Raw genomic sequence first — 14,081 nt, 5'->3', positions numbered from 1 at the left:
CTCGCAAGAGTGGATCCGAAGAGATATTTCCCTTGAAGAGAATACCACAAAGCCTGGACTTTGAATTGAAGTCGCCTCTCCAGTTCTTTAACCAGAGGGCTCTTCTGGCTGAATTTGACAGGGCACAGGTTCGGGCTGTCAGACGAACGGCATCCGCTGAGGCATCAGTGAGAAAGTCTGCTGCTTTGGCTATATTGGGTAGACATGCTAGCAGTTCATCCCTATGGCATTTATTCTGGATCTGGTCTTGTAATTGAGCAAGCCATACACTTAAGGATCTCGCTGTGCATGTTGCTGCTATGTTCGGCTAGAATGCTGCGGCCCCTGTCTCCCAAGCTCCTCTCAGAAAACTCTTCACTTTCCCATCAAGGAGGGTCCTTCAGGAGTCCTGCTTCATCAAATGGGAAGGAGGAGCTCCTGGAGACATTGCATACTGCCACATCTATTTTGGGTGCCTTGTCCCAAACTTCGGAGTCCTCTGTGCCGAAAGGGTATTTTCTTTTAATCAGTTTGGGGTTGTAAGCCTGTGTCTGTTTTTCACCATTCCCTTTTGATTAGCTGGATTTTGTGAACTGGAAAACACTTATGTTTTTAGCTTTCTAGACCCCCAAACATTTGATCCTGTACAGACCTGGGCTCCTTCATCACTTCCACTTTCATAGTAGCTATAAGAGCTTTCACTAGCCTACTAGTTTCCTCAGGTGGAAAACATGAGGGGTCCTCGTCGCTATCTGAAGTGGATGATGACTATGTGTAACCTGTATCAAAACTTCCTAGCTAGCCTTCCTCCCCGTCGTTTTCTGAACTAGAGTTCCCGCTAGCTTCTCTTGCTGCTGTCGGCCTTTAAACGATTACTTAATTTCGCTTCTAATCATGGATCGCACATTAGTGTTGAGCGAGTATGTTCTGTTAACCCTTTCGCCGAGTATGCTCGGGCCAAGCTCCGAGTATTTACAGCTGCTCGGTGATATGGTTGAATTGCTCCCGTGTGCATGATTTGCGACTGTTTGACAGTTTTAGTACATGTAAGGAATATCTATTTCTTACACATTCCTCACATGTAATAAAGCTGTCACACAGTCACAAATCATGCACACGGGAGCAGCTGTAAATACTCGTAGCTCGGCCCGAGCATACTCGCTCAACACTACACATTATCCATCAACGAGGGAGACTCTTACAACAAGGTTCTCGCAATGCAATCCTTGCATAATCGTTTCGTGCAGGCAGCGTCTAGTTTACATTTGCATAGCGCACATTCCTTGTGCTTAGATCTGACTTGAGTTTTCCTAAGCAACGTATAGGAAGAACGTGGACACATTTAATAAGGTTTTTCCAGGGTTTCACCCCTGACTTACCCCACCTAACGCAGGGCTACCAAGGTCGGAGGGGCAGCTTCCCTGGGTTCTCCAGGCTGAGTTGTGTCCTCCATCATTGAAAACCTGGCAAGCACTGAATGGAGGTGGGGGGGGGGGTGAGCTTTTATCCTCTTCCTGCTCCCCCCGGAAACAAGCCCATGTGTCTTCCCTGGGGAAGCACTCTGCCTCTCTGGCCATGCATCCAGATGACACCCCTGCTCCGTCCCGGGGACGCACCAACCAATCTAGGCCGTGCCCCCGGGACCCATCGCTGTCCAGCTCCCAGCGATTCACTGCGCCACCGGACGCAAGACGACGGCGGGGAAGCACTTTGCCGCGATAGGCCATGCCCCCGGAACGGACGTCACGCCAGCCTAGCGATGCCTTGTGCGCGACCTCACCGGCAATTTCACCGATCCAGGGGCCGGTATCTGGAGCAGCGCTGCCTGCTTCCCCCGGAGAGGACCCGGACACCACGTCTGCAAGGGAGCCACTGCAGCGCTTCAGGCAATTTCTTCTCTCCCAGCAGCGCCTGAGGAGCTGTAGGGTCTCCTCAAGGACAGGAAACCACTGAGGCATGGCAGAGGTCTCCGCCTTTTAAACCTGTAGGGTTTCCGGTCCTTGGGGCGGATCCCCCTCTCCTTGGGTGCTGTCGTGGAGAATTGGAAAAAATAAATAGAACATAACATATCATATGTTTATATATTTTTTGTCTCTGTATTTTTCTGTTGAACCACAAAAATACAATGTCTGGATTGCTCATTACGTAACATTCAGTCAATTTAAACTGAGAATTACTTTTGTCAGTTTCAAAGTTATTTAGGTGACCATTGTGGTTTTTGCCTTCTTTAACATAAGGGTACGAACAATTTTGTCCATGTTTACATAATTATATATTTATCCACACATACAAGATAATATAAAGATCGATAGATGTAGATACCAACTAAATATTTTTTTCATGTATATTTACTAATCTATATAGATTAGTTACTGGATCTTTAGTTTGTAAGAAAACTAAGACCTGAAAAACAACTAAAAAGTTAAACTTGATTCTTTTACCTGTACCTCTTCCACAGCTTGTATTGATCACACTCGGTCCAAGTCTATGAGGTGTCTGTAAAAGAGAATGACAAGAAAAACAGCTTCATGAGACAATATGTATGGACACAACTATGCAATTTGGTGTGAGAAAAAAAAACCCACTATATATTATAAGTATTCGGGCAGCTATGCCATTGGAGAGATTGAGCATTACCTGGCACACATTTAAAATAATGGACCGACCAAATAATGCATGAAGGTGCTGCTTCCTCGTTTTTCTGTGTTAGCTAAGGGCTTACTCAGACATCAGTGTTTCACATGTGTTCCAACAGTGTTTTTCGTGGATAGAACATGTACTCAGGTTTTTTTGCGATCCGTGTGTATGAGAAATAGAAAATATATACAATATATGTATTGTGGACAGTCACTGGTATGATATATGAGGGGAGGTATGTGTCACACAGGTTGCTAATCAATGTGAACTAGAAGCAATGAACTTTCTGCCTGCATGATAGATATATTATAATATAATCTCTAGATATATTATAATATAATCTCTAGATATATTATAATATAATCTCTAGATATATTATAATATAATCTCTAGATATATTATAATATAATCTCTATATATATTATAATATAATCTCTATATATATTATAATATAATCTCTATATATATTATAATATAATCTCTCTCTATATATATATATATATATATATATATATATATATATATATATATATATATATATATATATATATATATATATATATATATATATATATATATATATATATATATATATATATATATATATATATATATATATATATATATATATATATATATATATATCTATCCGAAGTAGATCAAACTTAGATGGAAATTATTGGCAATTATCAAGACACCATCAAAGGAGTGGCTCTGCATGTGGGGACCACAGACCCCATCTCAGTACCAATGCTTTCTGGCTGATGTTTTGGTCACTTTTGAATGTTGGTTGTGCTTTCACACTTGTGGTAGCAAGGTTTGCTGTGTCGGTCAGCGTAGAGTCTGGAGGCGCTACCAGGAGACAGGCCAGTACACCAGGAGACGTGCAGGGGGCCGTAGGAGGGCAACAACCCAGAAGCAGGACTGCTACCTCTGCCTTTTTGCAAGGAGGAGCACTGCCAGAGCCCTGCAAAATGACCTCCAGCAGGCCACAAATGTGCATGTGTCTGCACAAACTGTTAGAAACTGACTCCATGAGGGTGGTATGAGGGCCCAACGTCCACAGATAGGGGTTGTGCTCACAGCCCAACACCGTGCAGTACGCTTGGCATTTGCCACAGAACACCAGGATTGGCAAAGTCGCCACTGGCGCCCTGTGCTCTTCACTGATGAAAGAAGGTTCACACTGAGCACATGTGCGAGTCTGGAGATGCCGTGGAGAGCGATCTGCTGCCTGCAACATCCTTCAGCATGACTGGTTTGGCAGTGGGTCAGTAATGGTGTGGGGTGGCATTTCTTTGGAGGGCCGTACAGCCCTCCATGTGTTTGCCAGAGGTAGCCTGACTGCCATATAGGTACCGAGGTGAGATCCTCAGATGCGTTCAGATCTAGGATGTGTTATTTGAGTGTTCCCTTTATTTTTTTGAGGTGTGTGTGTGTGTGTGTGTGTGTGTGTGTGTGTGTGTGTGTGTGTGTGTGTGTGTTAGAAGTAGACTCAGGAACCGTGTTTTCCCTGCATGCTTTTTGTCGCATAAAGCCCTGCAGCTCCAGCAAAAATAAACACAGCCTTATTGGCAAAACTAAAGAAACGATAGCTGTTGCCTTCCAGTCAGAAGTCTTTGCCACTCCAAACCCAACAGAGAAAAGGGAAAAAAAAAAAAAAAAAAAAAAAAAACAGGACTGAACATTTTAACCCCTTAAGCCCCGCGGGTGGTTTGCACGTTAATGACCGGGCCAATTTTTACAATTCTGACCACTGTCACTTTATGAGGTAATTACTCTGGAACGCTTCAACGGATCCCCCTGATTCTGAGACTGTTTTTTTGTGACATATTGTACTTCATGATTGTGGAAAAATTTCTTCGATATCACTTGCGTTTATTTGTGAAAAAAACGGAAATTTGGCGAAAATTTTGAAAATTTTGCAATTTTCAAAATTTGAATTTTTAAGCCCTGAAATCAGAGCGATATGTCACACAAAAGAGTTAATAAATAACATTTCCCACATGTCTACTTTACATCAGCACAATTTTGGAACCAAAATTTTTTTTTGTTAGGGAGCTATAAGGGTTAAAAGTTGACCAGCGATTTCTCATTTTTCCAACAAAATTTACAAAACCATTTTTTTAGGGACCACATCACATTTGAAGTCACTTTGAGAGGTCTTTATGACAGAAAATACCCAAAAGTGACACCATTCTAAAAACTGAACCCCTCAAGGTGCTCAAAACCACATTCAAGAACTTTATTAACCCTTCAGGTGCTTCACAGGAATTTTTTGAATGTGGAAGAAAAAAAATGAACATTTAACTTTTTTCACAAAAATGTTACTTTAGACCCAATTTTTTTTATTTTCACAGGGGTAGCAAGAAAAAATGGACCCCAAAATTTGTTGTGCAATTTCCCCTGGGCACGCAGATACCCAATATTTGGGGAAAAAATACTGTTTGGGCGCACGGCAGGGCTCGGAAGGGAAGGAGCGCCATTTGACTTTTGGATTGTAAAATTTGCTTGAATAATTAGCGGACGCCATGTTGTGTTTGGAGAGCCCCTGTGTGCCCAAACATTGGAGCTCCCCCACAAGTGACGCCATTTTGGAAACTAGACCCCCCAAGGCACCTATCTAGATTCATAGTGAGCACTTGGAACCCCAGGTGCTTCACAAATTGATTCGTAACAATGAAAAAGTGAAAAAAAAAACCACTTTTTCATTTGTATGAATCAATTTGTGAAGCACCTGAGGGTTCCAAGTGCTCACTATGCATCTAGATAGGTGCCTTGGGGGGTCTAGTTTCCAAAATGGGGTCACTTGTGGGGGAGCTCCAATGTTTGGGCACACAGGGGCTCTCCAAACGCAATGTGGTGTCCGCTAACAATTTGAGCCGATTTTCCATTCAATTTGTTAGCGGATACCATGTTGCATTTAGAGAGTCCCTGTGTGCCCAAACATTGGAGCTCCCCCACAAGTGACCCCATTTTGGAAACTAGACCCCCAAGGCACCTATCTAGATTCATAGTGAGCACTTGGAACCCCAGGTGCTTCACAAATTGATTCGTAACAATGAAAAAGTGTTTTATTTTCACTTTTTCATTTTTACGAATCAATTTGTGAAGCACCTGGGGGTTCTAAGTGCTCACTATGCATCTAGATAGGTGCCTTGGGGGGTCTAGTTTCCAAAATGGGGTCACTTGTGGGGGAGCTCCAATGTTTGGGCACACAGGGGCTCTCCAAACGCAACATGGCGTCCGCTAACAATTTGAGCCGATTTTCCATTCAATTTGTTAGCGGACACCATGTCGCGTTTGGAGAGCCCGTGATGTGCCTAAACAGTGGAGCTCCCCCACAAGTGTCCCCATTTTGGAAACTATACCCCTCAAGGATTTTATTAAGGTGTATAGTGAACATTTTGAACCCAGAGGTACGGCACATTATTTGTTTACATTAGGTCATCATATTGAATAAGTTGTCATTATTCTTGAGCGCAAGTGCTCGCTACTTGAGTTTGCATCGGGTACTCAGGTATGCACCATGTACAGCGTGTGCTCGAGTGACATGCTCGAGTCCCTGCTCCGCATGTTTCACGGTTATTATACACCCAAAAAAAAACATGCGGGGATCGCTCGTGCATGGCAGGCAATCCCCGTAAAGTTTTTTGGCCGCGAAGCATATGGGGCAGAGACTCGAGCATGTCACTCAAATACCCACGATACTAAATGCATACCAGAGCACCCGATGCAAACTCAAGTAGCGAGCACTTGCTCTCAACACTAGTCGCCATATCGTCATCTTTTTTTCTTACTTTTGAAAAAAATCCCAACCCCAGCCCTAGCCCCAGCACAACCCTAGCCCCAGCACAACCCTAGCCCCAGCACAACCCTAGCCCCAGCACAACCCTAACCCTAGCCCAATCCTAACTCAAGAGTTTTTTTGACGCCATTCCTTGTGCGGTATAAGTGATTAGACGACTTTATTCTTCGGGTCGGTGTGATTACAGCAATGCCAGAATCATATGGGGTTTTTATGACTGACAGCTGTCACACACTAAAAGACGCATTTTTTGTAAAATCTAGTTTTTGCATCGCCATATTTTGAGAGCTATAATTTTTCCAGATTTTGGCAGACAGTCATGTGACGGCTCGTTTTTTGCGGGATGACTTGACGTTGTTATTGGTGCCATTTTCAGGCACGTGACATTTTTTGATCGCTTTCTATTCCGATTTTTGGGAGGCAGAATAAACAAAAACCAACAATTCAGGAATTTATTTATTTTTTTTATTTTTATTTTTTTTTATTCTGTTCCGCGTGTGGTAAAATTGATGAGGCAGCTTTACTCTTCGGGTCAGTACGTTTACAGCGGTACCACATTTGTATCATTTTTCTATGTTTTGGCGCTTATACACAATAAAAGCTATTTTATAGAAAAAAATATTTTTTAGTATCGCTTTATTCTGAGAGCTATAACTTTTTTATTTTTCGGCTGATGGAGCTATATGGCGGCTTGTTTTTTGTGGGACGAGATGACGTTTTCAGCGGTATCATTTTTATTTATATGCGTCTTTTTGATCGCGTGTTATTCCACTTTTTGTTTGGCGGTATGGTGATAAAGCATTGTTTTTGGCTTGTTTTTTTTTTACCGTGTTCACTGAAGGGGTTAACTAGTGGGACAGTTTTATAGGTCAGGTTGTTCCGGACGCGGCGATACCAAATATGTGTACTTTTATTGTTTTTTTTTTATTTTTTTTATAATAATATTTATTGATGGGTACATTATATTTTTATTTTTGGTGTATTATTTTTTTTATTTTTTTATAATATTTTTGCACATTTTTTTTTTTTTTTTTTTCTCCACTTTCACACAGTTTATACACTTTATTACTTTGTCCCACTCTGGGACTTTCACTTTTTTTTTTCTGATCGCCTGCATGGCACAGGAATGGAGCACCATCCCTATGCCATGAAGGCTGTCAGAAGTGCACAGTGTGAAGATTGCTTGGAGATGCACTGCGCATGTCCAAGCAATCTTCCTGCTCTCTGGTGACCCGGATGTTGTCATGACGACATCGGGTCGTCATGGCAACACCTGGGAAGCCTTTGCAGACTGCGCTGGAAGCCAGAAGAGGAGGCGAGTATCGCCGATCACCTCCCCTTGCCCCCGCAATGCCGCGATCGACTTCGATCGCAGCATCGCGGGGGTTAATGTGCTGGGAGCGGTGCGTGACCGCTCCCTGCACATTGTCACAGCTGACACCCGGTACTATCAGCTGACACCCGGCGGCGATCGCGCCCGCACAGCCTGTGTGCGCGCGCGATCGCGATGACGTACTAATACGGGTCTGGCTCTTAAGTCCCAGGGCACAGACGCGTATTAGTACGTCAGATGTTATTAAGGGGTTAAACGTTGCTCAGCCACATCCTGTGGTGGAGGTGTGGGGAATGACGTCTCTCCCATCTGTCGTTCCCATAAAACCATGCCCTTTGAAAGAGTTAAACCCCCCCCCCCCCAGTATATAATATATATATATATTTATTACAGACCAAAAGTTTGGACACACCTTCTCATTGAAAGATTTTCTGTATTTTCATGACTACAAAAATTGTACATTCACACTGAAGGCATCAAAACTATGAATTAACACATGTGGAATTATATATTTAACAAAAAAGTGTGAAACAACTGAAAATATGTCTTATATTCTAAATTTTTCAAAGTAGCCACCTTTTGCTTTGACTGCTTTGCACACTCTTGGCATTCTCTTGATCAGCTTCAAGAGGTAGTCACCGGAAATGGTCTTCCAACAATCTTGAAGGAGTTCCCAGAGATGCTTAGCACTTGTTGGCCCTTTTGCCTTCACTCTGCGGTCCAGCTCACCCCAAACCATCTCGATTGGGTTCAGGTCTGGTGACTGTGGAGGCCAGGTCATCTGGCATAGCACCCCATCACTCTCCTTCTTAGTCAAATAGCCCTTACACAGCCTGGAGGTGTGTTTGGGGTCATTGTCCTGTTGAAAAATAAATGATGGTCCAACTAAACGCAAATCGGATGGAATAGCATGCCGCTGCAAGATGCCGTGGTAGCCATGCTGGTTCAGTATGCCTTCAATTTTGAATAAATGCAGTGTCACCAGCAAAGCACCCCCACACCATCACACCTCCTCCTCCATGCTTCACAGTGGGAACCAGGCATGTAGAGTCCATCCGTTCACCTTTTCTGCGTCGCACAAAAACACGGTGATATAGATAGGTAGATAGGTGGAGTAAGAGGCATATTGCACCTATTGCATATTGCTTGTACTGTTGAATTACAAAAAAAAAAATTTAAATGAAACGCTTTAACAACCTGTTACATAACCCACTGCACTATATATTAAAAAATTTGATTTTGGGTACCTACCGTAAAATCTCGGAGTATTCATTGGCGGACACAGAAAACCATGGGTGTATGCTGCTGCAACTAGGAGGTTGACACCATGAAAAAATACTTGGCTCCTCCCAGCAGTATATACCCACCAACTGTCACGAAGCTAATCAATCAGTTAGTGAAAAAGCAGTACGAGAAGCAACTTGGATATAACACAGTAGAACAAACCATAACGAAACTCAATACAATAGTAAAGAAGGGCGGGTGCTGTGTCAGGACAAAATGGATGGTAGATGAAAAACCAATCGGAGTGGTCCGGTTAGTGTCGCACCAGCGGGAAAAGGCTTTCCAGACCCGGTGGTAAATGAGAGAAGGTTTTCTTGCCTTGATCATGGTCTGAATGACCTGATCAGAAAAACCGGCAGCCTTCAGAACTGCGGCTTCAAAACAGCCATGCCGTTAAATTGAGCGACTGAGAATTCTGGTGGAAGAGGGGCCCCTGGAGTGTCCGCGAGGAGGTTGATTACCTCTGCGTACCAGGGTCTTCTAGGCCAGTCCAGTGCGATGAGTATGACGGGAACTCCCTCCACTTTGATCTTTTTGACAACCTGGGAATCAGCGGTAGGGATGGAAACGCCTATGGTAGGGAGAACTCTGTTCAGGAAATTACTAGCGGGTCACGGATCTGGATACGAACTGAGGAATAGTGTTGAGCCACCCCCGTAGTGTTCGAGTTCGGTTCGGTTCGTCGAACACCCGTGTGTTCGTCGAACACCTTCGAACACCGTTAAAACCAATGGCAGGCAAACAAAAACACATAGAAACACATAGAAAACACCTTCAAAGGTGTCCAAAAGCTGACAAACTGCTCAGAAGACACAACTAACACATGGAAAAGTGACAAGTACATATAGTCATGCGAAAAGAAAAGAGGTGGAGGAGTAAAAGGAGGGGGAGACACAGATATAGGCATGTCATGCCCTTCTAAAATCCAAAAAGTGAGAAGCCGACACGGCCAGTCCGCTCCTGCCCGTGCCACCTCCGTGTCGCCGGGTTTGTGCCAGAGCCGCGGTGAACCCTGACGGCCAGCCCCCCTCTCCCAATACTGGTGCCTGTCCGCTGGTGGGTCGAGCGAGCCCCCCTGTGGTGGAGGCAGCTCTAAGCTTTTTAATTTAAATTGTCTCTCTAATTTGAATGAATACACTTTAAATCCATTTACAAGGATCTATTGGAGGGCAAGTCTCATGCCAGCAGCCGCGGTAATTCCAGCTCCAGTAGCGTCCACTAAAGCTGCTGCAGTTAAAAAGCTTTTATAAGGATCGAGCTCGGCTGTCCACCGCAAGGCATCCTACTGCCAGTCCCAGCCCCTATGCCTTGGGGTGCCTCCTGATGCTCTTCACTAAGTATCCCATGGTCCCGAATCATTTCCTTTGAAAAAATTAAGTGTCTAAACTACAGGTGGTGTAGCTTGCTTAACAGCCGGGATAATCCGCTGACTAGCAGACACTGCTACTAGGCACAAAGTATTTCCTGGGCTAGATGCAGTTAAAAATTTGTAATTAGATACTCTCGTTGGATGCTGAGAAAGCATTCCATAGAGTCTCCTGGCACGCCATATATGATTCTCTTAAAAAGCTTGGGGTAGGGGTCTAGGGGACCCTTTTATAGCCAAAATCACGGCCCTGTATCGCAATACGTCACCTAGGCTGAAGATAAATGGAACTGTAGCACCCTGAGGGCTCGGTTGCTACAGACGTATTGCACCTCACCCAGAGGTGTGATATCTCACTCTCAGGTAAGGATGGAGTGTGGATCAGGACCCGACACCTGCATGCATTACACCACATTGCCGTGGGGCAGGGCGACCAATATGCCCCTGAGATGGGCACGACAGTCCCTGTCCCTGGCTGGAGTGGGGGGAGGGAACACTGAGGAAGGGGAACCCTGTAGTGCAGGAGCAGGGAGGAAGCAGTTCCTGGGTGCATTGAGAAGGGAGTATAAAAGGTGGGCACCATCTTAGTTCAGTGCAGAGAAGTCTGAGCAGAAGTGGCAGGGAGCAGGGGCTCTGCATGAGCTCTGCTCCGGAGGCGGGCCTAGTAACAGAGGCCCAGGCCTGGAAGAGGGAGAAGGAAGGAAGAGGAGCGGAGAAGGCTCCAGGAACGAGGAATGAAGGGATCCCAGGGGTGCGGACGGGCGAGTCGCCACCGCACGCCCGAATCCACCTGCGTGGAGGGGTCAGGCCAAAGGGGGAGACCGGTCCCCGAACTAGTGGAGGCAGGAAACAACCCTCAGCTAGAAACCGGAGGCTCTGACATTTTATGTGGCGCAGCCCCTCGCTACACCCGCTAGGAAGGCACCACATAGGGTCAGGGAAACTGGCGCCAAGTTTACCAAGAGGAGGCCCGAGGCAGCCGGACAGAAGTGTTGGTAAGAAAGGCCAGACAAAGGACACACAAAGGGGGTCCTGTGAAGTGCTCCAAAGTTATCTGGGAGTTGTCTGAGCCCCTCACCTGGTGAGCACAGTACGACGTGGGCAGCCGTTACCTGCAGACGTGGTCTGGATAATAAGAACTGTGAGTAAAGGCCCTGAACTGCATCACTGACTCCGTGTCGTTACTGCTGCTGCCCTGCACCATCACCCCCATCCTCCGCATACACTGCCCTGAGGCTATACTCCTCCCGTGGGGAGTTATGCTACGCTCTGCTGCACCCACAACACCAGCCTCAGCGGTCTGCCCTGGAGCGGCGGTTCACTCTGACCGCAATCCACGGGTGGCGTAGTCGGACATTTAAACATCAAAACCACATAAATAGTTCCGCCACTGGTTTGACCGCCCTGAGCCACGGAACCGGGTCGCCGCCACGGAGACTACAACCACCAGCATCCACCAAAAAGGGTCCGGCTCCGGGTGTCCCAAGGCCCAGGGGGCGCATCAGAACATTTTCATCACCTTTCACAATCACCAATGGGACAAGGCAGGGATGTTCTCTGTCCCCTCTCTTATACATCCTAGTGACGGAGCACCTGCTCTCATCAATTCGCCATAACCCCAATATTAGGTGGATTGAGGTGGGAGGCACAGAGTACAAGTGCTCTCTATTTGCTGATGATGTCCTAGTATATATCACTCAATCACATATATCCATCCATGCTGTTATGGCTGAAATAGATCACTTTGTTACATGGTAAAATTTTAAAATCAATGCAGCGAAGTCTGAGGCCCTCGATGTCTCCCTCCCCAAATCCATATAGGATTCCATCCAGTCCAACTTTCCCTTTGCCTGGCCCTCACAGGGTATCAAATACTTAGGAATTCCTATTCATAGAGACCTCTCCCATCTATGTTATCTTAATTTTGGGCCCTTTATTGAACAACTCCATACAGACCACGGTTGGCAAGTTAGAACTGTAAGATTCACTACGTGAACCACTGGTGTTTTGTGGAAAAGCACATGTACACTGCGTTCCAAATTATTATGCAAAAAGTGTTTAGGAGTGATAAGGGAAGAATTTGTTTGTTTGTCAGTTAAACTCATTGATGGTGATGTGTGTCAGGGCTCTTTATATCACTGTAAGCAATTGCAGACACCTGTGCTAATTAGTTTGGCAGGTGTGTCCAATGAAAGGCAAGACTACTTAAGAAGGCTCTCTCACATTATTAAGCAGCCTACATTTTCTGCCAAAATGGGAAAGAAAAAGGATGTGTCGGCTGCTGAGAAGCAACAAATTGTGGAGTGTTTAGGTCAAGGCATGACTACAATCAACATTGTGCGATGATCAGGATGAAGTGTCTTGGCAATCAAGAAGTATGTAGCTGATTCACAGTACACACGTGTGCGTGCTGATAAGGGCAAATTGAGGACTCTTTCCTACAGGCAATTACGTCAGGTTGAAAGAGCAGCGGCAAAAAAGCCTTGTCATAGCAGCAGACAAGTTTTTGAAGCTGCTTGTGCCTCCAACGTCCCCCGAACAACAAGATGCAGGGTCCTTCAGAGGTTTGCAGCTGTGCATGCGCCATCCTGTCGACCTCCTCTATCCACTTCACACAAGCAGAAACGGCTCCAGTGGGCCAAACATTACATGAAGACTGATTTCAAAACTGTTTTGTTCACGGATGAGTGCCGTGCAGCGCTCGATGGTCCAGATGGATGGAGTGGAGGATGGCTGGTTGATGGACACCCCACGCAAACACGGCTACAGCGCCAACAAGGAGGAGGTGGAGTAATGTTTTGGGCTGGAATCATGGGGAGAGAGATTGTCGGCCCCTTTAGGATCCCTGAAGGCGCTAAAGATGAACTCCATAATGTATGTGGATTTTCTCAAACAGCACTTCCTGCCATGGTTCAAGAAGAAGAACCGGGTATTTCACAGCAAGATCATTTTTCTGCATGATAATGCACCATCTCATGCTGCACATAAAACATCTGCATCTCTGGCTGATATGGGCATAAAAGGGGACAAACTTATGGTGTGACCCCCATGCTCCCCTGACCTCTACCCCATTCAGAACCTTTGGAGCATCATTAAAAGGAGTGTCTATGATGGCGGGAGGCAGTTCACATCTAAGCAACAGCTCTGGGAGGGTATTCTGTCCTCATGCAAAACAATTGAAGCAGAAACCATCCAAAACCTGACAAATTCAATGGACGAGAGAGTTCAGAAGCTCCTTTCGAACAAGGGGTCCTATGTGAAAATGTAACATCACCTAGAATAAAGTTTTGAGTTGAAAACTGTTTGATTTCAGTTTCTAACAACCTGCTAATGCTTATAATTTCAAAAATGACCATTTTTTTGGTCTTTATTAAAATGAAAAGGTTGATCGAAAAGTTTGGGGGATCTAAGAGTGTGGCAACCCAGTAGTCATGATTACTTCGAATTCTGACAATATGAGGGTCATGCTGCAGGTAGTGCAGCAAGAAGGCACTTATGTGCCTTGCGCATCTCGGAGCCCCAAAATTATTTTCCGGGCTAGATGCAGCTAAAAATTATTTTTAATTTTAAATCTGGTGAAGCTTTAGTATAGATGGCCTAATAGGATCAGTGCTGCACACTGCTACAAAGCCCAAATTATTTTCCAGTCAAGATACAGATAAAGATGATTAGTA

The 14,081-nt window shown here is 45.1% G+C and overlaps 1 protein-coding gene across 5 annotated transcripts in view; it reads right to left on the bottom strand.

Moving 5' to 3' along the window:
* Nucleotides 1–14,081, bottom strand: part of ZFAND4 (zinc finger AN1-type containing 4) — an 87,785-nt gene that overhangs the window by 14,773 nt on the left and 58,931 nt on the right. For 4 of the 5 annotated variants that reach the window (XM_073685680.1, XM_073685683.1, XM_073685681.1 and 1 more), the window contains one exon: nucleotides 2,421–2,475. In XM_073685680.1, the coding sequence (XP_073541781.1) occupies nucleotides 2,421–2,475 (55 nt within the window). The remainder of the gene's footprint in view (nucleotides 1–2,420; nucleotides 2,476–14,081) is intronic. The other variant, XM_073685682.1, reaches the window with a different exon arrangement.

This window comes from Phyllobates terribilis, unplaced genomic scaffold, assembly GCF_046119375.1.
Source record: "Phyllobates terribilis strain yellow unplaced genomic scaffold, ASM4611937v1 Scaffold_5__5_contigs__length_657084704, whole genome shotgun sequence".
Classification (NCBI taxonomy): Eukaryota; Metazoa; Chordata; class Amphibia; order Anura; family Dendrobatidae; genus Phyllobates; species Phyllobates terribilis.
The sequence above is the reverse complement of the archived record's forward strand: the minus strand, read 5'-3'. Positions and strand labels throughout refer to the sequence as shown.